The sequence below is a fragment of the Harpia harpyja genome, chromosome 8, assembly GCF_026419915.1.
Source record: "Harpia harpyja isolate bHarHar1 chromosome 8, bHarHar1 primary haplotype, whole genome shotgun sequence".
Lineage (NCBI taxonomy): Eukaryota > Metazoa > Chordata > Aves > Accipitriformes > Accipitridae > Harpia > Harpia harpyja.
In genome coordinates, this window is record NC_068947.1 from 32,428,418 (window position 1) to 32,455,245 (window position 26,828).

Sequence of the window (26,828 nt, forward strand, 5' to 3'; positions counted from 1 at the left end):
CTCAGTTTCCATATCCATTAAATTAAAGGGCTCTTTTAGTCATAATTAGTTAATATGCTTAAATATTTATAAGCTGTAGGATGTTATTTTTGTGCATCACTTACGCACACATTAACAGCCTGCTAGTTTGGGCAGTGTATTTTTTAGATGTAAATTACTTGTGAGTGGACGAGGCAGTTCTCAGTTCCACTCAGTCCAGCGCCTCTTTCCTTAATGCTGCTGGTTTGGGGGACCAAGTGAGGTGGCAGATTTATTTATATGTATGTTCGTACTTTAGAAAAAACAAATACTACTCAAGCTGTAGATCAGCTTACAGGTAACATGACTGTCAAGATAATACCCACCCCAAGGATACCAACAGCCACCCCTCCAACTCCTGGTTATTTTAGGGACTTCCATCACATATATTTTCCAAGCAACCACATCACATTTAGCTGAATTAAACTGAAAACCTTCATTCCATTTTCAATACTCCTTCCCCTTTTTGTAAACTAGGTATTTCTAAAAAAAACACAGCAAATATTCACAGGCATAATGATAATAGTGTGTTGCCCATCATGGGCATGCTTATTTATAACTAGCTGGACAGGAGTAAAGAATAATGTCAGCAAGAACTGAGTTGCCCTTTAAATGAAAATAATCATCTGGCTATTTCAGTCAAGCAGCTGTGTATGCAGTAGGAAGTCTCACTCCCAAATGTTATCATGACTCATCTACTTTCCTTTTCTAATTTTCTGCTCTTTTCTCTTTTTAAGTACAGCATTGATAAACCCTGCACAAGCTGCAATGCTGCGTTAAGTCCTCCTTTCTAAATCTGTAGATTTTAAACTGCAGTTACCCATTTATATCCATAAAGTTACCCAGTATAATCACAGTGGTTGCAAGGTTCCTTCACACAACAGTAGACCTGTAAAATTCGCTACCTTTATGAATGCTAACATTTGAAATAGCGTGCAAAATGTTAAGACTCTAAATAGAAAAGGTGCATCTGACTGTAGCCTGGAACTCTTACAGCTCTCTGGAAACAGAGGAGTTAATCATCAGCCCAGGCAGTTCAGAAAGCTTGCAGTGAAATCCAGGACTGTACTGCAGATGTGTGGAGCATACAGAAGGTGTGGCCCGTGCTTTCTGCATGCATATTTAAATACCTAAAATTATATGGCCTTAAGGTTATTATTAAAGAATAACCTCCCAGAGAGGAAGAATTCCACAGCGAAATGAGGCCTAACATTTTTCTTTAAATAGAGAGCTGAGAAGAAGAGAAGGAAAAGCCCAGGTTACTCACGATTCTTTTCACCTCTCCACCTTGACCCCGCTTTTATTCTAGGCACGACGTCCGCAGCAGCAGTTATGTCTACTAGCCCAAGCAGCAGCAGCAGTGACAGCACGGCCATGCCAGGTAACAAAAAAAATAAATCACCTCTACCTGGAGTACTGATAAAGATGAATTAGAAGACTTTCTTTAGGAATGAATAATTGGAGCTAACAGCACTTACTCAGCAGAGGCAGAGGGAGATGTAAAATATTATTCCTACTAGAAATGTTTATTAAAAATTTCCATTGCATTGCTTATTTCCTTTATCCAGGGAATGCAAAAACAGAAGAGTTGTAAAGGCTTCCCCTAGCCAGGAGCCTCTGGCACTCAGAAGCCGAAAGAGATGTACTGGCAGCTTTCTGTGGTCCCTCAGAAGCCACCAGCTCCTCACCTGCCTCTGCCACCTCTCAGCCCTTCCCAATGTTTATCAACATTCCCCACAGCACCCTAGCAGGGGACACAGCCGGGCTGAAACTGGAGGAGTTTCTTCTCCTTCACTTGCATATTTCACTGCAGTTTCACCGAGCTGATGACAGGAACGTTTTAATGTTGACACTCAAAACTCATTACATTTATCAATGGGTGCAAACCCACAGTTTGTAAAGCTTCCTCCCTTACCCACAAAGGGGGGCAAGGGTAGAGAGGAAAAATAATGTACCTAGGATGAGAAAGAAAGGCTTAAAACCCCCTTTCTTTTAAACTGTTCAATAACGCTGTCTCTTATTCAGCATAAAGATCTTCTATTTCTAGGGAATATAACACAAACAATACCACCTCCCACCCAGGTTTCTGTCAGCAGACGCTGCATAAATGGAACAGTTCACTGACAGTAAGAGAAGCCCTGAGAATTTATGTATATAATCTGTGTTACGTAACAAACCTTCACCCTGCAGCCCAACAGCCTCTGGGCAGCCAGTGCCCAGTGCAAGCAGGCTCCAGTGCTTGCCGCATTAATAGCAGTATTGTTGGAAGCTATTTAACCCTGTGTCTATCAGTGCCCGGGAGCTAGATCACAAACTTCCCCGTGGCGATGGACACAGTCTCAAGGAAAAACTGTAACAAAAATTATCTGCTAACCTTTTCACCACAGTTATGAAATCATTCTGCACGACCTGTAGAGGCCCAGGAAAGCTTCATCCTGTGAGCTGAAAATCACTATAATAAGACCAGAGTGCTTTTCACTCATGGTGATGGAGGGCTTTAGTCTCGATGTAGTCTACATTTATAGTCAATAAAAGAAACTGCAAAATATCCAGTTCTTTAGCATCACAAGCATCAGCCTCAGGAATACTCACAATTGTTACTTACTTATACAAGAGTAAAACTTATTTTCTTAATAGAACAGCAATGAATTAGCATTCTACAAGCTGATCTTCTGCCTCTCACATTGCATATTGGCTGTTGTGTAGACACTATAGCTACAACTGAGCTGTAGAATTAAGGTTTTTTTTGAATAAAGTACCAGAATGAATTTCAATTACCAAGAAAGTAGAGACAAAGCAAACTATTTTAGTCTTAATAATGCATCTATTAAGTTATAGTGCTCACAGGCACTGCTCTTTATGAAATTTGAGCTCAAAATGATTAGTGCTATTGAAATACTCCACAGTGACCAGTTAAGGCATGACCATCTGAAGCCATTCATTTCTAGACATTCTCATGTCAGTGATGATAACTTTCCAAAAGAGGCCAGGAGCAATTTTGTCACCTAGAGCTGGCCAACTTCAGATGATCACAGAGATATTGTATCAGAAAGTTTTCCATGACTATTAAAGTAGTTATGCATGAGTCCTTTAAAAGGAACCCTCTGTTTCTTCATTTGGGCCAGTTGGAGAAAATGGGAAGGGAGATGCGCTCTTACTTCAATTTGGGCTAACTACGTTCAGTACAAAAAGTGAAGTATTTACAGCACAGGACAGAAAGAACCAGTGATCTGCCAAATCTCCCGCATGTTACACATTACAAGCGGTCTTTGGTTTTGCTCTGACCCCAGCAGTCCCTGCGCGGCTGTTCCCCCTATGCAGATGACCAGGAGAGGGTGGTTTCCTCATAGCACTGTGTCTGGGCAGGGAGAGAGTCACCACGTCCTCATCTCAGTGGAATTTCCCAATTAAGAGGTTTGGTTTCTTTGTGATCATTTTGTTCTACAGGAGTCACATTTATGGGCTGAAGAACAATGGAGCATCACTCCTATGCCTGCCATCGGGCCTTTGCCCTATAGCAAAAATAACTCCTATGGTAACATACAGCATTAAAAGAAATGGTTAGGGATTTAATGTGCCTTTTTTTAAAGCACATTCTAACAGCACATCCTTCATCATCTTAACTCATGCCAGGGAAGCGTGTCAATACTCGCTCTCTCAAGATGACTCATCGTGGTGCTGGTTATGTAAGACACCTGAATGTACCAAATTGTTCACTGCATCAAAATACGGCAAAGGAAAAAACTTCAGTTAATAAAGGTGGTCCTTTAGGAGCACATTAGCAGTAATGCGGAATGGCGTAGTTTACTCTGAATGCCGAAAAATTGTCTTTTCAAATGAAAGCTGCAATTTTGAGCACTAAAACCAAAAGGTTTTGTGATCTTGCAGTTAGCAGTGCACTGTTTGAAGGACAGAAGATAAAAGATTTTCAAGAAAAAAAAGCAATGTGTGGAATTCCAGAATGAGAGAAAACAAATCCAAGCCAAAAACTTGAGCTGCCTTATAGAAGAAACCCCTGCCTTGCAGTTAATGCTTGTTATCCTTTATTTGGTCCCAGATCCAAACTTCATTGAGCCTTGTGCTGTGCAAAAGTAAAATGGTGCATCAGATTCGTATTTCAGCAGATGCCTGCTGAACTCTTAAGCCACACAGTTGCTTTGTCTAGTAGGCAACCTTCCACAGAGTTAATGGAAAGTTTCAGAACCATAGGCCAGATGGCTTTTTATCTTACAAGATTAATGGAAGGGTACCTTCATGGACACAAAACCTGCATGGACATTTTTGCACAGCTTACATCCATTTATCCTGTCACAGGAGAAGGAGCTGTTGCCTTCAGAAAAGCTACTCTGTATCCTGATGGGTGTGAAGGGATGCCCAACGCAGCATCTTGTAAGTGACCATTTTTCTCTTCATTTACACAAAAAATGCAGTCAAATAGGGAAAACTCATCACCAAAAAAGCTTTTATATCACCTTGTCTTACAGAGTGCCTCATGCACAGCGTTGCTGGTTAGCGAGATAGCGGACAATTACTGCCATAGAAGCAATGCCAGTCCACTGCCTTCTCCACTGGAGTAACAGCAAGTAAAACTGAACTGATTATGCATTCAGAAGTGTGAAGCCCAATAAAAGGTGCCCTGCTCCTGTGTGATTCAGTGTTTTATAGCTCATTTAACTAGTTTCAGTTTCTGCTGTATAATTTCTGCTCATGTGAGTTCCTTAGCAATTTGAAAGCTTACTCAAAAGCAATGTAATTAATTCTAGAATTAGCCATGTGGACAACTTTTTCAGAGATGCAGTGGACCACTTGAAGATGTTACGCCAGGACTGGATGCCTTTCTGACTTATATGTTGCAGCTCAGTCAGAAGTTAAGGACTTGAAGATAAAATTACAAAATGAATTTATAGTCTGTGTTACGCTAGTTCTATCTAGCTTTAATATATGTAATTCTCTAAAATCTTCAGACATATTTAATTTCTTTTCTCCTCAGCTTTCATTATGCTCCAGCCTTTTAATTTTTGTTTTAGTGTGTCATAGATAAAAGTCACTAGCAATTTACTGCACAGTTCTTTCCTTGGATCAGGTGTCTTCCACAGAGCTTTTTATCCATAAAGAGCAGAACTTTTTCTAAAGTTCTCTCTCCCTTCATTAGAGACTTCACCTTTACCTTCTTCTAAAGGGTAGCAGAACTCTCTGCAGCATCTTGGCACGGCCTTTCAGGAAGGGTCTGAAACAACTTCCTTCTCTTCTGCACAGAGATACTTCATTCACTAAGACATGATGAAAGCTACAGCCTCTCTCACTGGAGGCCTGCAAGGCCGTGAGGTCAGCCCTCTTGTGCACAGAAGTCCTTCCCCACTCTCCTCAAAGCCAAAGCCACTTCCTTACAAAAGGACCTCTCCGTCGCCTCTGAAGAACACACCACTGACTGTGTTGGAAATTGATGATCTGGGAAAGCTTTTTTTTCACAGAGGTCACACACTGCTTTAGTGCTGAAAGAGGACAGACTGACAAGGAAGAGCCTGGCCACTGTAAGACAGGCTCATGAGTCATCCTCTCCTGACGGTCACGCTAGGACTGGGTCAGCTCATAAGTAAGGGCATCTATGGCTCTCTCCCTGGCTTATCGCGGAGGGTAATGAGCTGCCCTTTAGGGTCCTTGATTTTAAGGCATCTTTATCAAGTTTGCAAAACAAAGCAGGTCTCTATTTCTGCAGTACAAGCCATACTTAAACTGCTGCCACATACAGTTCTTACATTGCCTTTGATGCATTTCTGCAACAGTCTCCCATTTTAGAAGAAAGACTTTAAATCTGGTGACTATCAGAGAGCCTCTGAGGCAGCCATACAGAGACTTTAAGGTGTGACAGGACACCAGTTACAGAACTCATTAAAGCTAAAAATTAGCCAAGTTTTCTTTTGCAGCCCCTATGACTCTAACAGCTCTGGGGAGATCAACTCAGACTGAGCAATGTTTGCCATGAAAACATTGCAATTCTGTGAAGCGAAGGGCGCATACACAAAATTCAGCAGTGTGTGTGGGGACCAGACCTACCCACCATTTTACCCCTGCAAGCTTGGGGAAATGGTAGAGTTCCCAGATCGGCTTGGTGGGGGTTTTTTGTTTTGCTTGTAATATAGAACTAGTAAATACAAAACCAAACAAAGGATCCTGAGACTTTTTGTAGCTTATGGAGAGTACAAAACATGCCTTACCATTTTTTTTATCATCCAAATGCATGAAATTAAAAAAAAAAATGCAAAAATTACCATTCTAATAACATACCCTTCACTTTTTCTGTTTACTTATCGAATAGCAACAGTGCATTCGGCACTGTATAATCATATAAATTGACATCACATCTCCCCTAAAGACTTCATGGTCTAGCACAACTATGTCTTAAAAGTCATCACTTCTATGAGGGCACATGTTTGTTTGGTTCTTAATTTCCTCATTTTTGAGCTTTTAAATTCTTAACCATAACATTGTACATTTTGCTAGCACCTTTTAGGTTCTTGGTGGTACAGGAAAGCAAATTTGTACACACGTACAAATCTTTAAGTGCATGTGCATGCATCTATGTATACATGCTCCTGCTAATAAACTCACACACATAAACAGAGCAAGAGTTGCACAATCAAAAAACAAGTTTTGATACATATTATTTAATCTTGATTGAAGTTGCATTTGAGTAAACCAATCTTGGTTTGGGTCAACCAGCCTTACATATATACTCATTTATTATATACAATTAACATGGAATAAAGTTCCTCCTAATGATCTGGTTTTTGAGGGGAAAAAACATAATTTGTCTTACCCATGTGCCTTATCAATTTGCCAACTATCCTCATGCCCTCAAGGTAACACAGATTTTTATTATTTAGTCTTTCTAAGTGCAAGGGTCTGTGGCTATCAACTATAAAAGAGACTTCAAAACACATACAGAGATCAAAGAATATTACCGGACTTATTTTTTCCATCTGGCTGCAGAAGAGTAGGCATTAGACAAAGTCTGTAAAGCTATGTCAGCAACTACTGTGTCTTTTATGAGGAATTCCACATTGTTGGCTTAACTAGTACGAGGGAAGCAAGAATTATGACTTAATTTTTTTTTCTTATAACACATAACTTTTTCTTTGCAAAAGACACTTTAAATCCATCAGGAAGTAAAGCAAAGAAAAACTGACCCATAAACATGTAATAGAGAAGGGGTTTTGTTCTTGTTGTTAAGAATGCAAAGTAAGTTCCTACGAGATATCTCCAAACTTGCACTCAGGTAAAATATCAGCCTTCCTAAGCAACCTAGACATCTGAGACATTGTAACTGGCTAAAGTCTACATGAGAAAATGGCTGCTATTTGAGCTGGAGGTGGCTAATTTACCCTTCATACCATGGCATCCCAGGGGAGTTTATGCATTTACAGTCACTATTAACCCCCCCCCCCAAAAAAAAAAACCCCAACCCAACCCTACAACCAAACAGCTAAGGACCAGAAGAGCAGGGCACCCCAACCCCAGCTGAGCCAGGGTATCTGAGTGATGCTGATGCTATCGTAGGCTACCAACTCAAGTTCCTTCCTGTACCTTCTCCTTCTACAGCCACAAATAGCTTCTACACAATACAAAATTACTTCTTCTTTAAAAGCAAAAAGTACCAGCAGACTCTGAATCCCAACACACCATTAGTAAAGAAAGCATGACTTTCACATCTCAATATCCCTTCTTAGCTCTGGCACTAAATCAGCAAAAAACCTGAGTACACCTCAAGAGCTCTCGGGACCCTTACACCATGGCACTTCAGTCTTTTAAAGGCACTCTGTCTCTTACTGTTTTGACCCCAAAGCAGCAGCCATAGCATGTCTCTTGCTGTTTTGACCCCAAAGCAGCAGCCATAGCATGCCTTCTTATAATGATTATTTAGGATTTTTATGTGTGACTGTACAAGTAACAGGACTACACAGTTCTGTGTGAACTGGTATTTCAGCATAGCCAGTGTTTAAGTTAGCATAAATGAGAAGCCATATGAGACTACCGCAAGAATGCTTCCCAGATCATGTTGATAGTAAAATTTTATAAGAACGTTGATGCTTTTAACATCAAACTTATGGATTAAACATGTCCGAAACACATTTACTGTATGCAAGTCATTTATCATTATCTATTCTAACAAACTGGTAATCTTTATCCTATTAATTCAGGCAAATGTAGGAGTGTTTACTGAGTGCTGAAGAATCATAAGGATATGCTTAGGCAAAAATAAACACAAGAAAACTAAAATGAATATTTTTTAATGTAAAAATATGCCATCCTACACAGCTCTCAAAATAAACTGCTAAACTGTGGTCGGCCTTCTGTTTTTCAAAAAATGATTGTTAGGCTAATCTGTCAGGCCTAATTTGCATTTCTATATTTACTTTTTCTCACACATTTAAAATATAATGTTAGTGGGTTTCAAGAAAGCATTCAGGGAAGATCTGGACATTTTATGATTGCAAGATCAAAGACAAAGCTTGTCACATTTTTTCTTATTATTTATGCTTTTAAGATTTCTTCCCTTTTTGCTAATTGCTCTTTACTGAAATCTTATTTTCCTTTCTACCTAGCTCTGACTTCTTCATTCTCCACCTCAGTGTACTATCTTTTTTTCCAGTATACCCTCTGCTTGTCGTTCCTCACCTCCTCCTGTATCTCCAGTTAACCAACCCCTACTCAGCAATGAGGTACCACATAGAAGAGCTGCAAAGGAAAGGTAGTTGGACTGAGAACTGTGCCAACACAAATGAATAACTGATGATGAGAAACCAAGGTGAGGGTGGCATTATCTCAGCAGCTGATTTTGAGTAGGTGATATGAGATGAAAATGCAATGTACCTTGTACACTGGCCCTGTTCTACATTTCAGCTCAAAAAGCTAGAAACTGGAGCCAGCCTACCAAGTATATAAAACCCAATGAAATTCATCCCAGAAGATGGAGATATTCCTGGTATTCATTCTGTTCATTTAAGAAAAGAAATTGCTTTCTACACATGCTCGCTGAATGGGGCATGAAGCTGGAATACAAAATCAGCTAATTTTTCCTGGGGTGGGTGGTACCAGAAGCATGGGGAACTATTTTGGCAGATGAGCGGAGAAGAGGAATTGTGACAAAATGTGTAAAAGCAGGTATAAGAGTCTGGATGCACTTCTTCTGCATCTGCCAACAATATTCCAATCTAAATTGCAATGCAGTGAAGGCATTACACTATCTTTATCCAAGCAGGTGAGGGCATTTCCTCTGCCGTGCCTCCATACTGATCTTCAGAACAAGAGTGAAGGTCAATGATTCACAGCCTAATAAAAAAAAATCCCAGTTGAAAGACAAGTTTAACAGGCAATTGCATTAGTGTTAATGAATTGATTTTTTAAAAAAACCCGTTTTTTATTTTTTCCATTTTATCTGGGAAAACTTCATTCTTCAATGTTGAATTTTGTTATTAGGAGACTAAGTAACTTATAATCATTTTAGCAGTGATATGGCTTATGTCCCAAATGGTGCAAATAATTCACTGACCATAGCAGAACTATAACAAACTGTGAGCATCTGGCCTCCTCTGCTTTGATCAACATTTTCAAAGCCTACTTGAGAAAGATGAATGCTCATTCCTATTAAGAGAACAATGGGAACTGGGTTTCTGTGTATCCAGAGAGAAGGCAGTAATACCATTTTCAGCAGTCAATGGAAGTTAGTGGTCTGACTTCTATCTGTGCCTTTGAAAATCTCCCCAGTGAGATTCTTTGGGTGAATTACAGCTATGGGGTAATCTCCTAAATTGGAACAGAATCAATAAGCTAAATGAAAACATTTACCTCAAACTCTAATTTAAGCCTTGAGCTGATGGAATTAAAAATGTCGTATCCTTAATAGATGTATGGAAATAAAAAAGTCTCACCACTAGCTGATATGTCATGAAGAGCATGGGGCTAAAATTACCATCTAAAATCTCATGCCAGCTCTACGTTCAAGTGAAATATAATACAAATATGTTTCTCTATGGGTTGGGATATAGAGCTACTGAGAACATAGGCCACTGTGCCTGGATTCTGTTTATATATCCAACTAAAAAATACTTTTATAGCTGATTCAGGGCAGCATTTCACTTTAAGTTTCATGTTGTGATACCATACACAGATGCATTAATGGAAATCAGCCCAATGACAGAAGTATGTGTTTTTAATGAGTTCCGTGCTTCCTAATCCAGAAAATCACCAGTATAATATAGTTGTGTTTAGAATGATATCACAGTAACTAAGACACAGGATAATAAACATTCTGAAGCATATGAGCTACTTGAAATTAATAACTTCACTAATAAAATCAATACTTTTCTCATAGTATTTAGTAACTGCTTCCAATATAAGCTCTGACTCAATTAATGCACAGAAGCTTTTGTCATCTGTTAGATGAAATTTCTTATATGCCACTGTAAGGCTTGCTTAAGATTTGGGTTCATGTTACCATTTTTATCTATCATAAAGAGAAGCATTAACTTGGGAAATCATTGAAAATGCATGTGAAATAACTAGGAAATAACTGGAAACATCCAAGTGACTGTTTTAAAGATTATCAAATCACACTTTGGAGACATTTAATCCTGACCATTTTCCTTTTTGAAAAAAAATGAAACACCCATAAAATGAAAATGCACCTTTCATTATTGGTAGGAGTTTGTTATGGGAATAAAAAATTGTACATTTAAGTGAAAGATGTGGTTTTAACAAAACAGTGTGGCTATAATAATCAAATTCTCCATACTAATACCAGGATGAAACAGGGCTAAATTATGCTATGGAAAAGATGAATTTTTGAGAGGCAGAGCTCTGTAGTAACGTAATTTGCCAGCAGCCTTTTTTTTACAGATAAGATAGATATATTAACACAAAAACAAGTAATAATCATCAAAATAAAATGAAAAAAGGTCAACTTTAGTAAGGGAAGATGAGAGAGTGATTATCATACTTTCTCATAAGATGGGAATGATGAGTATCACCTTCTAGAGTTATCAGTATAAATCCCTGTATATGAAAATGAATGCAACCTGAATGCTGTAAAATGGTTTCGGTGCCTGCAGGTGTTGCTTCCCACAGAAAACCTAATTTTTCTCTAATTAGTAAGTCTAGTCTATTCCTCTTCTTTTCTTTTCCTCTTTTTTTTTCCTGATTGTTTGATTCTCCATGTTAGCTAAGTTAACACATTTGCTTCTCACTTACATGTGGACCTGTTGTCTGATATATTTCACAGATTTCTGCCCTGTTGACAGCTATTCTAGGTGCAGTCAGAGCTATTTTAAGGATGAAAGCTGTTAACGTGACTTTCTCAGACAGGCCAGTTAAGACAATAGTTTCAAATTTACAAGAGTCTGTAAAAAAACCCATTTTTAAAAAAATCCAAAACCACTCCCTTTTTTGTATTTTGATCAGATGTTAAAAATATTAGCAGTCATAGAAATACTGTTAGCTTTCCAGATAAAAGACTAATTTTTAAAGTATAAAAATGATATGACTATTAAGGATTACCAGAAAACCAAAGTATATTTGCATATGTTATGGTATAACATGGAAGGTTTTTGAAAAGAGTAAAAATTAACCTCTAAAATTTACTGGGTTTGCATATAGTGCATTTGCACTGCAGACTTAATAGGGAACCTGTAGTCTGTAAAAAAGAAGCCTGTAGAAGTATGCAGTATGACAGCCTCCTGTGCCTTGCAAAGAAAGTACTACAGTCTTCTCAAACTGATGACTTGACGTTAGCAAAAATAAAGACCAAGAGTGCCACGGAAGAGGTGAGTAAGTGCAAAGTGTGAGTGGCAGTCCTTGGGATGGGCAGGCACCCACGCAGGCTCCGGGCTGACAGCGTGGCAGCGGATGGTCTGATGGAAGCTCATACTGAAAACAGCCTGAATATGCTTTTTTGTGCGGCATTCCTGGCTGACTCCCACTCCTCATTTCCTTCTCTCCACTGTGGACTGCTGCAATTTGGCTCAAAATATCTAATACGAACCCAGAGGGCTGGCTCAAAAGTATTTTGGGGGGTTTTAGATACACTCAATGTACATTGTATAAATGAATCTCAGCCTGCTGTACAGGATCACCTTTAACATTCACATTGGTTTTGGAGTGAACCTCTGCCTCTAAAAGTGTTTTTTCTCCCACCATCTTCCAAGACCTACCATTAGCTTTTGCTGTGCAGTGGGATTTTATTAATTAATTTAAGTTAAAAAAAAAAAAAAATCAGTCAAAGAGAAGCCGCAGTCAACTCTGATGTAAATAAACTCCACAGAAATCAAAAGCATTTGGTTCACAAAACTCAGGGCAGATTTTGATCCCACATAAATCACTATGACATCTGGAAACAAGGAAACAGGGGAGAGAGAACCCTGTAAGAACAGCACAGAGCTCTTCCGTTTGCTCACCCTTGCTTTCATTCCCTCATCTTCCTTCTCATTTTCTCCTCCTCCTCTCCATCCTCTACACTTCTTCACATAGCACACATGTAACCGGACAACTTGGACAAGTCACATGGCATAGCTTCAGTTATGCCAGTTCAGTTTATTTAAATAATTTATTCATTTAACATAAAGTTGATTGGTTTATCAGACTACACATTTAGAGGATCTTTTTACAGAAAGAGTCGTCCTCAATTGAATTAACAAACCCGTCCCCCTCATTCTAACTTTCTAGGGATTCTTTAACAATTTGTTGTTTTTCTCTCTTTGGAGTGGTTCAAGACTTTTTCATGGCTTTCTATATATCCTTACATATGTATGTATATATGCAATATATATTAGGATATGTATTTACTATTTGTTTATAGCAAGGAAATAGATGGAGAATAAAATGAAGCAAATACCTAACGTCTTGTTTTGTAAGGTGATTGCTTCTCCTCTAACTAGCTGCTACACTTCATAGCAGGCATTGTAAGGCCACCTGTGGATCCATTACCATTTATCTGTAATTTAGCCTATTAGCCTTAACACTACATGACATAATTCTCTGCTTACAACATATGTTGGCAGTTTCACTCTGTGACGTCCATTTACTGAATCTCAAGTGTTAGCACACAGCAAAACTGTGCAGTGTATACACAGAAATCCCTAGAGTAACTTTATATTTGTAATCTGCATTGTTGCTTGATTTGTTTTGAATTAGATATATTTTAATTTCATGATTCTGAGATGTATGTAATTGCTTCATATATTACCATGCTTACTGTGCTCATTATGTAATGCAATGTAGACCAGGAATTAGGAACTGTAACTTGCTATGTCACAGTTTAGAAAATAGTACAAAAGAAAAAGAGGGGGGAAAAAAACCCCAAACAAACAAACAAACGAACAAAACACCTGAAAGAAGAAGTAGGAAGAAGGAACTCAAATTTTTCTCGAAATCAGCAGGAGTTTTAACCAAAGGACAATTTACTCAGTACTTAACAGAGTAATAAAACAGTCTATTAAATTTGCAGCTACAGGGAAATGTCTGAACTTTATTTCATGACTAACTCAAGCTCATCATATTGGCTTTTTAAAGTTAACCCCAAAGAGAGTCTGGAAAGCAATCAGTTTTGAAAACTGTTTTTTAAAACACCTTTTTATGTTTTGTTTAATAAAATTAAGACTGTAGATGTCACTGTATCAACTGCTGTTAAAGCAAATACTAGTAATTATGACTGGCACCAATATAGCCAGATTAATTTTAACCAACAGAATTCTAACATGAAGAAAAAACAATTTTCATTGGTATTGGATTTAAATAATCAAACAAATCTAAGAACATTTGGACCCAAAGTATGTAGCCAGCTGAAACAAAGGCTACGACAAGTGACTGTAGGCATTATGAAGATTATTAGTCATACTTAAAATGAAACATTTTTTCACACTACAATGCTGAGACGTGAAAGGCTTAGGGCATGCCTTCTAAATCCTTTGCTGTCAAATGCAGACTTGACTCTGTTAGTTTAAAATTCAAAGGTAAGGATTCACCAAACCTGTAAATATTCCTTTGATATATGGCAACATTTTTTTCTTGTGTACCACTGTCCTGGTTTCAGCTGGGATAGAGTTAACTGTCTTCCTAGTAGCTGGTACAGTGCTATGTTTTGAGTTCAGAGCGAAGAATGTTGATAACACTGATGTTTTCAGTTGTTGCTCAGTAGTGTTTAGACTAATGTCAAGGATTTTTCAGCTTCTCATGCCCAGCCAGTGAGAAAGCTGGAGGGGCACAAGAAGTTGGCACAGGACACAGCCAGGGCACCTGACCCAAACTGGCCAACGGTGTATTCCATACCATGTGACGTCCCATCCAGTACAGAAACGGGGAAGTGGGGGGCAGGGATTCGCCGCTCGGGGGACTGGCTGGGTGTCGGTCGGCGGGTGGTGAGCAATTGCACTGCGTATCATTTGTACATTCCAATCCTTTCATTATTGCTGTTGTCATTTTATTAGTGTTATCATTATCATTATTAGTTTCTTCTTTTCTGTTCTATTAAACCGTTCTTATCTCAACCCACGGGTTTTGCTTCTTCTCCCGATTTTCTCCCCCATCCCACTGGGTAGGGGGGAGTGAGTGAGCGGCTGCGTGGTGTTTAGTTGCTGGCTGGGGTTAAACCACGACAACCACACAACAATTGATCAATTAGTATTTGCAAAAGTATTGATTTAGACCTCTGGATAAAATTTGTTCTGGCATAGAAGCATGTGCTTTTGAACGTGAACCACCATATGTTGATGAATAAATATTTGGCCTTGAATTAACTTGTGAAGTTCTGCATCAGCATTTTATAATTGTAGCACATATTTCATTTTTATTGGCAAACCACAATTCATTAGAATAAAAGTCTAATTTATACATAGACAAATGGTACAATTTGTCAAACAGGAACATATGCACTTGGAAATAGTCAACTTTTTCCAGTAATTTCAGAATTTTTCACCAGTCTTGAAAAGGAGAGGTAATGGTTTTTAAATTTTCTAGAGTGCATATGAATAGTTTCAGGAGCCAAATCTTTTATTCTGTGTTTCTGTGCCAGCAGACAGTTCCTTCAAAACCACCCTCCCAGTTTTTACTCTTGAAATAGTACTCCATGCAAGATTTCTGGTTCTGGCAGCAGAACACCCAGATTTTCTTTTATTCTTCTTTGAATCTTATGAATTTCTCCAACTCCTCATGAAAAAAAAGCACAAGAACATGCTATTCCTTCAAGCACAGAGAAAGGAACTGTAGAGAAGAAAATCATAAGGCAGAATTTTAAAAGTAAAATGGTAAGAAGGATTAATGAAGAATGAAGAAAAGTTGTAATATTATAAATTAAAATGAAAATCAAATGGAAAAGAAAAAAAATCAGTAGAAAAAAAAGATCTATTTTTGGTCTGATTTTTCTCAGGCACTTTGCTCAAGCTGTGAAGCTGATAAACTATTCCAAATAGTCTTTGGCAAAAAAGGATAGGAAATGTGAGGTCTGAGAGCCAAGAAACTTAAAATACAGTATCACAATGACTTTCTAAACCAAGTTCCTCACATAAAAAAGTGATCTCTACTCCAGTGAGATCAGTTGCAGTGTGCTTGCCACTCCTGTCTGAACATTTTTTTTTAATTTACAAAATGGTCAAAAAAATTAAAGCTAAAATTACAAGATTTTTTTCTCTTCATGATTGAAATACCGAAGATTCATCTGCTTAAAACCTGCTTATTTTTGTCATTTAATTTGCCTGAAATCCAGAAGGTGAAATTTGTTGTTTAGTACTCTTTTTATGGGAATTCTTTGAAATAAAATTCTGTTAGACATTCTACATCAGAACTTGTTTCTGAAATAGTCTACGTGGCTATAATTATAATAGTCTATAATTAAACACAATATAAAAATGAAATAATTTACAATAGTCTATCTAATGCTTGTAGCTTTGTTTACCAAGAAACTTTTAAAAGCAGTATTATTTACTCAAAACTATAACATAATTCCTTTGTCATGGGTCTTGACAAATAAAGCAGAATACATAGGTATATATACATTACTCACTAGACAGGAGTGAGACTACATAAAATTTATTACAGCCTTTAAAATATCTCTATTGTATACTGTACAAAATGACAGTCCAATAGTTTCAACGTAAGTTTAGTAAAGTTTTTCATCACTGAAACTATGACCTCACTCTACATTTTGTTCTGAGAAATGTGTATATGGTTTGCTTGCTCAAATGTTTTTTAAAAAAATTGAATGGGATACACTGAATTTATTTTTATTCCTGATTTTGCAATCTCAGATTAACTATGAAATAGAATAATTACCAGTTAGGAATTATAACATTTGCAAAGATTGAACATTTCCTCTTTTTACTAGTGTAAAAGTATTAGGTTCTTATACTCAGTATGTATTGAATGAGGTGTGTTATTGCAGCTATCACTAATTAATACCGGTGTATGCTCTACAATGCATCTCTCCAGTCTTAATTTTATTAGAATACCATATATGCTGAATAATATCACTTTGGACTAATTCTATTAATCTTTGCTCCAGCCACACAGTGGAGGTTGGGTCATCCACCTCCTTCTGGAGAAAGGGAACACAGCAGCAAGTCTTCAATTAGCCATGGGGGCTGCTCCTAGACCCATAAACACAAAAATAAAACCAGATGTCAGAGATCTGCGGAGGAGATTTGAGGATATCTTATGGCTCTCAGGCACATAATAAAACTCCAAAGAAATTTTTAGATGAGGTAGTAGGATTTAAATATCACAAAATGCTCACATTGAGTATTTTAAGTTGTTTCTAACTCATACGGTGTCAAAACCAATTCAACCATCTTAAAAATTAATACTAATCCAAAGGTTTTTTTCCTCACTCTCTCTCCCTCATTCTCTTAAAATTAAGGAAATTGGAGAGTTATAAAGTCATAATAAAACTTGAACTTCAAAGAGAATGATCCAAAATAAAATACGTCAAACTTCCAACACTATGGAACCAGGTTCAAGTTCTTTTTCTGTTGAATGAAATTCTGTTTAGCTTCAACTAAACTTCTCTTGCTTAAAAAACACTAGACAAACATTTTGAAAGCAGAGATGGTGCAATCAAGATGGTGCAAAGCTGTGAAGCTCCCCCCACCCCGAACGAATTATGTAGCTTACAGTCACAAAAATATCCTCACAGAATACTACACCCTTAGAGGTAATTTAGCCATGTGGAGGTTGATGGAAATTTTTGCATTGGCTCATATAGAATTTAGACAAAGACTCTGAGAAAAGAATAGTCAGTGTCTCAAAAAGATCTTTAAATCAGATGACTGGGGAAAGAAACAAAGCACTGCTCTACTCAGGAATGATAAATTCCAGAAAATATGCATGTAATAAAAATCCTAGCTAATGTTGAAGTGTTAATATCAAAATATGATATAATGCTATCAAAATCCTAAAATATAGTATTTCTTCCCTCAAGGGAAAAAACCATAAACTTGTTTTGACAAACTTAAGCAATGTATAAAAATGAGAATGTAATTTATTTTAAAGTTTTAGATTGTTCCAGTTTTCTTTTAATAATGACTGCTGGGGGTTAATGTAATCTCTACTCATTTTAGAAAGATCCAATAGGAATCTCAAGCACTTAAAACTTGTGTGATGAAATTTATAACATAATGTGTAGGGACTGGCGCACGGAAGATCTCGCGGTGGTACGGAAAGATAAGGTAACACCCTCCTCATGACAGAGCTACCGCGTAACGCAAGTAGGTGGAAACGAAGTAAGACCCTATATAAGATGCTGTTTGCTTTGAATAAACGCAATTTGTAGCATCCTCATATTGGTGTCTGTGCTCTTTGGCCCAGAGGTGGGATGTAGTGCCTCTGTGCCGTCTCAGCCGGACGTGGCCGTTGCCAAAACAAAGGCGACAATAATGTTTATTAATTTGGCACTTGTTAGATTAGTAATTTTCTGTATTCTATAAGAATCACAGACAGCTGCAAAATTATGGAAAGGTTTAAAGCAGATCACTAAACATGCTGAAGTAGTTTTCTCTTACTTTAAATACGACAGTCCTTTAATGCTTTTGTCTCATTAATGTGCATGCTAAGGAAACAAGATGCAGTTTTTTGAATATAATTGTAGGCATATTTCACTAGATCATCCTTCTGAAATTTTCTATATGTTCCAATTAAAGACAACATAATATAGTAGTAGTTTACAATAATGCATCTAATGTCTTTGTTTATCAAGAAAGTTTTAAAAGCAATATTGTTTACTCTAACTTCAATCTGATTTACTATTTTTTCTAAATTAATTTTTCCAGCAGAAACCTCATCCATGGCCCTTGTTACTGATATCCTCCTCCAACTAATTTAATACAGGAGAATGTGTTACAGTCCTCATTGTTCCTAAAGCAGGTGCTAATTCTAATTTAGTGAGGTTTACAATGAACAATATACTAACAAAACACATTCCTATTACAATTGTATTAAATATTGCCTTTGAATTTTAAGTTCTGCTTCATTAAGAATTCTAAAATTTAACCCTTATAAATGATGCTATTCAGATGTGAGACTTAAGTGGACTAATTCTCACAGCAAAGCTAGCAAATACATAAATAAATATGCCCCTTACCAATATTTTTAGTGTATGTTCTGTAGCAAATAATTAAAAATATTTCTCCAGAAACAAGATGGAGGATAAGCACATACATCTGCCCACAGATAGTCCTCAGCGGATTATAAGTGGAAACTTCAGGTGGATTGATACTGTCAGTCCTGAAAAAAACTCAGACCTCACAGAGTGCCTACTGTATAACTGACTTAATGTCCAAAAAATGAAATAGAAGTCTTGAAAATATCCTATAGATATAGTTCTCTTACAGAAAACAATTTCTGTTTTCAATATAAATTACAGAGTACAGAAGATAAAATGGTAAAGGTGACAGTAAAGTGATAAAAGCATAGTTGATAAAAGAGAGATGATCTCTCTCAAATTACCACATACCATAAATTCAGTCAAGACAAATGAGGTTTTGAATTGATACATCACAGAAGTCAGGAATGTCAAAACTGTACTTTCTAAGAGTTCATTATGAAATGTAACTAGCACTGAAATTAATCTTTGTGCTCTCCAGAAATTACATTACAACATATAGCTCAGGGATATAGTGAACTAGTTAATATCTGTCCATAGAAAGCAGAAGTGCCTTTTTCAAGTCATTAGTCAGTCCTGGACAAGAAAAAGCCCAAGAATTGTATTTATGAGGGAAGATGGGTTACTACAGGGAAGCTTATCAGTTTATTTCCCATGACCTTCATCCATCTCTTCTGCCTGACACCTGAGCCAAAAATTAATCAGATCATAGATGTCACAATTTACAGTCCAGTGTTTCAATAAGAAAGTGTACTGTGAGCAGTTCAGTGGCTGCTTGACATGCAGCTTATTCAGCTTCACAAGGACAGAAAGATGAGGGCAGCAACTACTTTGCCATTTGGTTGTCGTGTCTTTTGTTTCTAAGTCAACAAGGGGGAAACCTTACAGGTCACTTTGGTTAGTCAACTTCAGTCAGTCACTTCCACCAGCCAAATTCAGGTCTGAGCTCAGCCTGTCCCCACCACCCCCATGCTCATATGCACACTTGGGCCATGGATCAGGAACTTCTGGAGGAGGAATGACACTTCTTTAACACCTTCGAGGGTATTCTCCTTCCCCCAGGCTGGGTACCTCGAGCCTGGGAAGAGATCAGCACCAGATATCCCACACTGAAAACATTCACAAGTGGCCTGCACAGGCTCTGGGCCAAAGCAAACAAGCGACAGTACCGACCAACAGTTTATGCCCAGCTTCTGAGTCTGCACTTAGTCATGCTGCACAAAAAGCTCTTGACCTTTAAAATATTTCAGTGCCATAGACACCCTCCCTCTCACTCTTCCCCCTGTCCATCTCTACAGAAAGGGTAGAAACTCTAGTAATTAAGAATCCGGGTCTTTGTCAGTGAGTTATTCGGTTCCAGCTACATGACACACCATGCAAATTCTGAAAGGTCCTGATGTGATAAATCGAAACAAATTGAAAATTCTTTTAATGACCACATCCACATCTTTGTAAGTTGTGAATATAGCATGCCACAGCAAAGAGAAACCCGAACTCAACATTATATTCACTCAAAGAGAAAAAAAAATGCAATTGTAAGCCAGCAATACTATAACATATGCACCAGAGAGTTACTGCCTGTCAGTATAATCTACTAGGAATACAGTTCTTAAGCTCCATCCTTCTGGGCATGTGGGAAAAAGCAGTCATTACTGCAGTGCGAAGGGACAATATTCTTCTTTAAGGTCAAAGGGGCAACCCCTATTTGCTGGCAAATAGAGTCCTTAAAGCATGATGTGATCAAATGGACAATCCAGAACAAAGCCAAGGCACAACTGCCTGGTTTACTAACGTCACATACACTGAAGTGAATTTGATAATTAAAAGAATACAGTATTAGGCAGCACAAGACCTCCAAACCCTGTGCATGTAAAATACCTTGCTACGAATATTAAAATATTCTTGTTGCTATTGCAATGTGTGCTACTAGAAGGGCAATGTATGATTACGAAGACAAGCCTGCTTATGCACAGAGTCTTGTACACGTTGCAGACGACACATTAAAAATGGAATTCTGCAACAGCTGACAGGACAGGGAAATGAGGGGAGGAGAGGGGAAGGGGAGGGAGAGGAATGGGGACAGGCGAAAAAGAAAAGAGATGGAGTCAGAGAAATGTAGACCCCCAGGCACACAGCAACAATTTATTCAGCCTGCCTGTTAGCTGTCACGGTACTTCAAGCTCACTGGTATATGTTCCAGTGCTGATAAAAAAAAGTGTCACACAGAGGTGGAGGAAAAATAGAAGTGTGTGTTGAAATTTGTGGACAGAATCCATAATCCCTATTCAGCAATGCCTAGTAAATGAAAAAAGAACAAGCAGCAGTAAAAACTTTTTGCCTGACCTTCTGCTAGGGTTTTGTTACTATTGTTGGGATTGTTTGAGAGACTGGTGGAGATGCACCTTTGTTTAACACTTGCATCTCTTCTCCTCTGTGGCTGTCTGCATGTGTGTGAGGGTGCGCATCAGGTTTTGCCTACTGATTTTACCCATCTAAAGTTCAGTAATTTTGTGTAAACTGGTAGTGTTTATGAGCATTATTAAACAAATGCCCTTTTTCTCTGCTTTATGAACTCCTTATGTTCACAAAATATTTTTAGGTATTTAGTGTCCAAATTTTAACTGTGTCTTCAAATATTTACTATTTTTGCTTGGGATTGTTTCTGTGCCTTGGATGAACATGTAAATGGCAGAAGGGAAACAAAAAAAACCAGAAGTGCCACACAAATCCACACTTTTGGCACAAATCTTCAAAGCAATGTATGTTTGCACAAACATACCTTGAATTTTCATTTTTGAAACAATTTTTTTGGGGGGGGATTGTCTAAAGGAGCTCCAGAAAGCATTCAGCACTGCAAAAAAACACCTGTTACTTATCTATAGCTACATGCTTGTCATTTAGTAACAGACACTTAAAAATCTACGGTGACTTTTTTAGTTAGCTTACTTTCATTCCCTAGTTTATCATCCAAATATCTGCCCACAGCTAGTGTTTCCTAAAGGTGCTTCCCTGTATCGTAAGCCAACAATTTATGGCATAAGGAGTTTGTTGTTTGCTTTTTTTTTTCCCCAGTGACAAGTAATACCTTGCAACAGATGCCACTCGTTTCTTCTGGATGAGCTTGATTCTTACTGTGTTTGCAAAGTAATATAGGGAATGGATTGATGAATAGTGTAACGTAAACGAGTTGAGAAAAGTAATACTTCAGGAAAAACAGAAATGGAGTCGGGGCTTGAACACTGCGGTGGAGACAAAAGTGTTTGTGGTTAATAAAGAAAATAATGGGAAAGAGTAAGTTTTACTGTCTGCCTTGGCTGTTCCTATTAGAAGATCCAATCTTCCGTATCCACTGGATGACAACTTAAAAGGAATCTTAGAGGCTAATAAAGCCCTCAGTGTTACACTGTAATGCTACCCTTACAAAGAATTTACGAGAACATGGTAGTGAAAAACTGGAGTCCTTTCGTTCCTCTGACAGAGACCAGGAAGATTAGAAAGACAAAAGGATACAGCATCCCACACGTAAATAAGCCATATGCATAAAATTAAGGGACAGTGTTTGACACTGACGCTCTTGCAAATACCCTTGGGAACATTAGCTGCTGGTCATGGTGAGTTTGAACAGATCTGGTAAGTTTTGGCCAGTGTGGCTAAAGCATCTAAACTAGGATTTTGAGAGGCACTCAGTGTAGATCTAACTGATCTTGCCAAAAGCAACAGGAATTTTTTAATGCTGCCTTCAACAGAAAACAGAGTTGCATCATGGTTTCCTTTTGAATATATCATTCTACTAATGATTTGTCTCTGGCTGAAACTGCAAAACTTTTCTGCAATATAAAATTTGCCACACAATTAGTCATGGGTTTGGTTCCTGAGGATTTGATTGCTATAAATCCCATGTTAGGCAAGGTGTCACACCAAAGTCAAGGTAAACTTAAACCACTGCAGCATTCTGGGACCTTCTGATTTCATGGGATTTCACACCTGGAGGATGTTACATCAGCGCTCTGGGCAGATCTACATGGTTCCAGAAAATAAAGTGGTAGAATTCAACGTGTTGATTTTAATCTAAAAACCTCCAAATGGTTTAAGAATATGCTCAAATGAGAAAGTGCCTTCCTCTGCGTGATAGATACCTGCAGCTCTTTCATCATGAACAGACGGGGTCTGTTGGTTTGCATTCACTGAGCAGAACTGCACATCAGAAACGAAATATGCGTGGTGCAGCCCCTTGATCATGCCCGTATCTCTTTACTTTCCAAGGATACAGGAGAAGAGGCAGCTGACATTCAGAAAGAGCAGGGCTGTTATTTAGTTTTAGCGTGATTATGGTTTTCTTCTATGCTATTTATTTTGCACTTTTAATTGTCTCCAAGTTATGTTGGTCGTCCAGAATTTGGGATAAACATTCTCCTCATTGCTTCCACCATTACAACATTGAAATGATTCTACAAACACAGAATGACTGAAGTTAAAGCACATCATCAGAGATTTCTTCAGCAGTCAAGAACATTTCCCTGTAGAAAATTCACTTTTATTTTTTTGGACCACATTTAGTTATATAATTACAGGATAAATCTCTCTCACTTGTACTAAATTCTCAGAGGCTAAAGGCATGTGATGTGTAACATTTTACATCAATCTTTTTTATTCTTCCAGGAAATTAACAGAGTTAATTGTAGATTAGATGACCTAGGTGCTTTGTCTTTTCTTTTGTAATCATTATGAGACTAGTCTGTCAAAAAAATTAAGGTAAAATTTCAAAGATAAAAAGGAAAGCGCACCTGCCAAAATGTCTCACTAATTAGAAATAATTTTAAAAGGAGGTTATTAAATACAATTTGTTCTGTATTCCATGTCAATGAAATATACTCGAACATTTCAAGCCCTTTCTCACCATTTTTTCTAATCACAACTTCCTACGTTGTCACAACTTGGGAATCCCAATGCATTATTTTTGCAAGTGCATACATCTACATGAAAAAGTGACTATTCAATTTATATCATCACTGCTACGCCCTATCATTGTTCCTACCATGGAAGAAAATGTTCTGTCAACACGATGATAGATGGCCTGGAGTCAGAACAGTGCAATTAACCTTTCTTAAGCTTATTCTCATTTAAGTGGGATAATGGAATTTGATTTTTCTTTTCAGGGACTTTCAAGTTTTCAAAATTATTTTACAGTATGCAGAAGCTAAGCACTTTCTATGTTTCTTATGAAACAATTGTGCAAGATTTGTATTAAACGTTTGCTTGTCATTCAAAAGAAACATAACTCATTATAATTAGTACATAAAAATATAACACTAAAAACCAAGACCTCTCAAATAACAAGATTTAAAAATACAGTTCAGATCTTGTGTTCTAATTTGCTTTCTGGTTTCCTGATTATGACTAAAATGCATTCTCTTGAATTTTTAAGCTTTCCTCTGCATGCTTGCTCTCTACAAGAGAGTTGAAAACTCCTAAATGAAAAAGAAAAGAAAGAGAAAAGGTTTAAATTATGTTGTTAGTATGAGCTAGGAGCTGATGGGAATTTCAAGACTTGAAGCAAGAGCACAAGAGGTGGAGGTGTTGATTAACATACACAGATCTTTTCCTGCACACAACAAAGGGGAATGAGCGCAGCTGAGTCCACTTGTGACAGCTCCTGTTTAAAAAGGCTAAGTGACTTTTCAAAGTCATACAGGGATGACTTTGCCTTCTGATTTCGTTGCCTTGCTCCATTAGATCTCCACAGTGCTCCACACACATACTGACAGGAGGACGTGCATGAGCTAGTCCTGACTGACGGTTTGCAGCACTGTCATCACTACATAAGAAATATTAAAAGAAAAAAGGAACTACTGACTACAAAGCAGGTTGCATAAAACCTTGAAAAATCACTTCCCAACATTATAAATACCTCACAAACTCAGTCAAAGGTATAATTTTATCTCTCAGGAAACATCTTCTAGTTGCATATTTAACTTTCTATCTTTTGTCCTAGTGGGAAGAGGAAATAAATAATGGAGTACCTCCCGGCATAACAGAAGATCTCCTTGCAAATCTTTATCCATGTGAAAGGGCATGTGGTCTTGTTTGGGGTTCTTGTTTTTAAATTTTGAGTAATCCCACCGATATTACCTTTCACAAGATTGTATTTCATAGAATAAAAGCATATCTAGTAACTTCTCCAAATGAATCCTTGATTTGGCCTACATTGGTCAGAGCATTTCCTTTATGTTGGTTAGCATGCCTCAGACTCAACAGAAAACAAGGTGCTGCATTGCAGGAGAGATGTTATCTGTGATACATTATCCTATTGCTAGCATTACCTACCTGTAAAGGAGCCAGGAAGTCACAAAATAGCTGTAGAGGCTGCCACTGTGAGTAAGGGAGATTCTCATCATAGGGGCACTCAGCAATAACGCTGACTCCTTTACAGGCTCTGACATTTACACTTTCAAAGAAAACTTCCAGTGAAATAGAGCAGCCAGTCCAGAGGCAGAAATAGGCAAACTTCCTACAAGAACTGAGCAGGATGTTGGAGCAAAACAATTTAGCATCTGGCTCAAGACCCAGCAATGCTAACACAAGCATCACTCCAGGCTCAAGATGGAACAACAGTCCTGGCTGATCGAGCTATAAATGAGCACTTCTCAGAGACCAGGGTGGGCTACAGAGGTCTCTTAACTCCTTTTCAACCAGCTGGCTGAAGAAACTGAGCTCACCTGATAGGACAAGGGGTACCAGCAGGAACTACTGAGTGCATAAGGGGACTAACAGTTGGAATAAAGCAGAAAAGTGGTAAATGGATCCTTAAGAAATGATTATCAAGCCTCATATCTTTAGCCAATTAAATAGATAAATTAAAATAAATAAATAAATAAATTTAAACCCATTTACTGCTGAGATGCATCCATTTGTATCTGGTGGATGAATTCATTACAGAAATTGTTGCTGTAAACACCTTTCATTTAGGTTTTTTTTCCAGTAGTAATGTAAACAAATCTTTATCAATTCTTTCTTAAAAAAGAAGTGACAGTGCTAGTGCAGAAAAGTGCACTACTTGCAGTGACTGAGGAGGAATATGAACTAATTCCATATATCTTTGTGTATGGTAAAAATTAAGATCCATAGTTTAACGGAATTCTCCTTGCCTTACATAAATGGTAGTTTTTGTGTTCAGGATCTGAGGTTTATCTTATGACCTCTCTCCTAATTTTACATTTCCTTTTCCTTGCACTGCTGAAATGAACAATTAAAGACTGATGATGGTCCATCTAAATGCATGTATAGAAAACTATCAAATGCATTATTTGATTTTTCTCCCCTCAAAGAAGTAAAAATAAAAGCATGCTTTACATGCCTGTCATAGGGTTTGATAGCTGAGGCAGAGTTGAGAAAACTTCATGTATTGCAGCTTCCTGCACAATTTAATTAATCCTTCATACCACTATGAGTGAAGTAATGCATAATCCAATAGGACTTCATTCGTAATTTATCATCAATTATTGTCCCTCATTGTAGTGTTAAATAATACCAACCTCATTTGATGTGTGAAATGAGTCCCATTGATTCCTTTGTCTTTGTAATTGAAAGAGACAGTCCCATCAGTTTCATTAGAGGTTATCTGTCCTCTAATACATCAAACAGGATTCACGGCTTAAATATTAAAAGACCCAAACATTACAAAACACAAATAAACCCAAAGGCAAAATTTATAAGGTCAGTGAAATACTAATATTAGGTTCAGCTACCCAAGCATCCTGGGGACAGATAGCATATTAGCAGCTAGTACGTGATATCCCTGTGAAAACTGCAGTAAAAGAAATGACTGTAACTTAAAATCAATGTTCATATAGAGAAGTATGACAATACACATTGCAGGCCAGTATACATTTCTGAAATATGTACTTTCATAACTGCTGTATCAGTAGCTATGCCAGTCACACTTGTGTCACGCTCTGATTTAGGTCCTAGAGAATGCTGGGACAGCAGAAGCATCACTATTCAATCCTATTATTTCTGGCTTAGGAAGAGAACGTGCTTTTTAAGCAAGCAATCCAAGCCATAGATAAAAATCAGTCCTCCCTAATAAGTACTGGAATTGCCAAAGGAGCTTATAAATATGAAGGAACACATTTACTGGTCAGGGCAGTTAACTCTTTTTATGCTGGAATAG

General features: G+C 37.7%; 1 protein-coding gene and 1 long non-coding RNA gene across 6 annotated transcripts in view; one reads left to right on the forward strand and one right to left on the reverse strand.

Annotated features, from left to right (window-relative positions):
- Positions 1 to 26,828, reverse strand: part of ROBO1 (roundabout guidance receptor 1) — a 760,895-nt gene that overhangs the window by 545,235 nt on the left and 188,832 nt on the right. Inside the window, exon 1 of one of the 5 annotated variants that reach the window (XM_052794281.1) lies at positions 1,286 to 1,551. The exons of the other annotated variants lie outside the window; for them this stretch is intronic. Coding sequence (XP_052650241.1) covers positions 1,286 to 1,394 — 109 coding nt within the window. The 5' untranslated portion in view covers positions 1,395 to 1,551. Of the gene's footprint in view, positions 1 to 1,285; positions 1,552 to 26,828 lie in introns of those variants that run through there. 5 annotated transcript variants of the gene reach the window in all.
- LOC128144891 (uncharacterized) lies at positions 8,673 to 24,835 on the forward strand. Its single transcript, XR_008236255.1, has 2 exons — positions 8,673 to 8,824; positions 24,651 to 24,835. It is a non-coding gene; the product is annotated as an uncharacterized LOC128144891 (long non-coding RNA).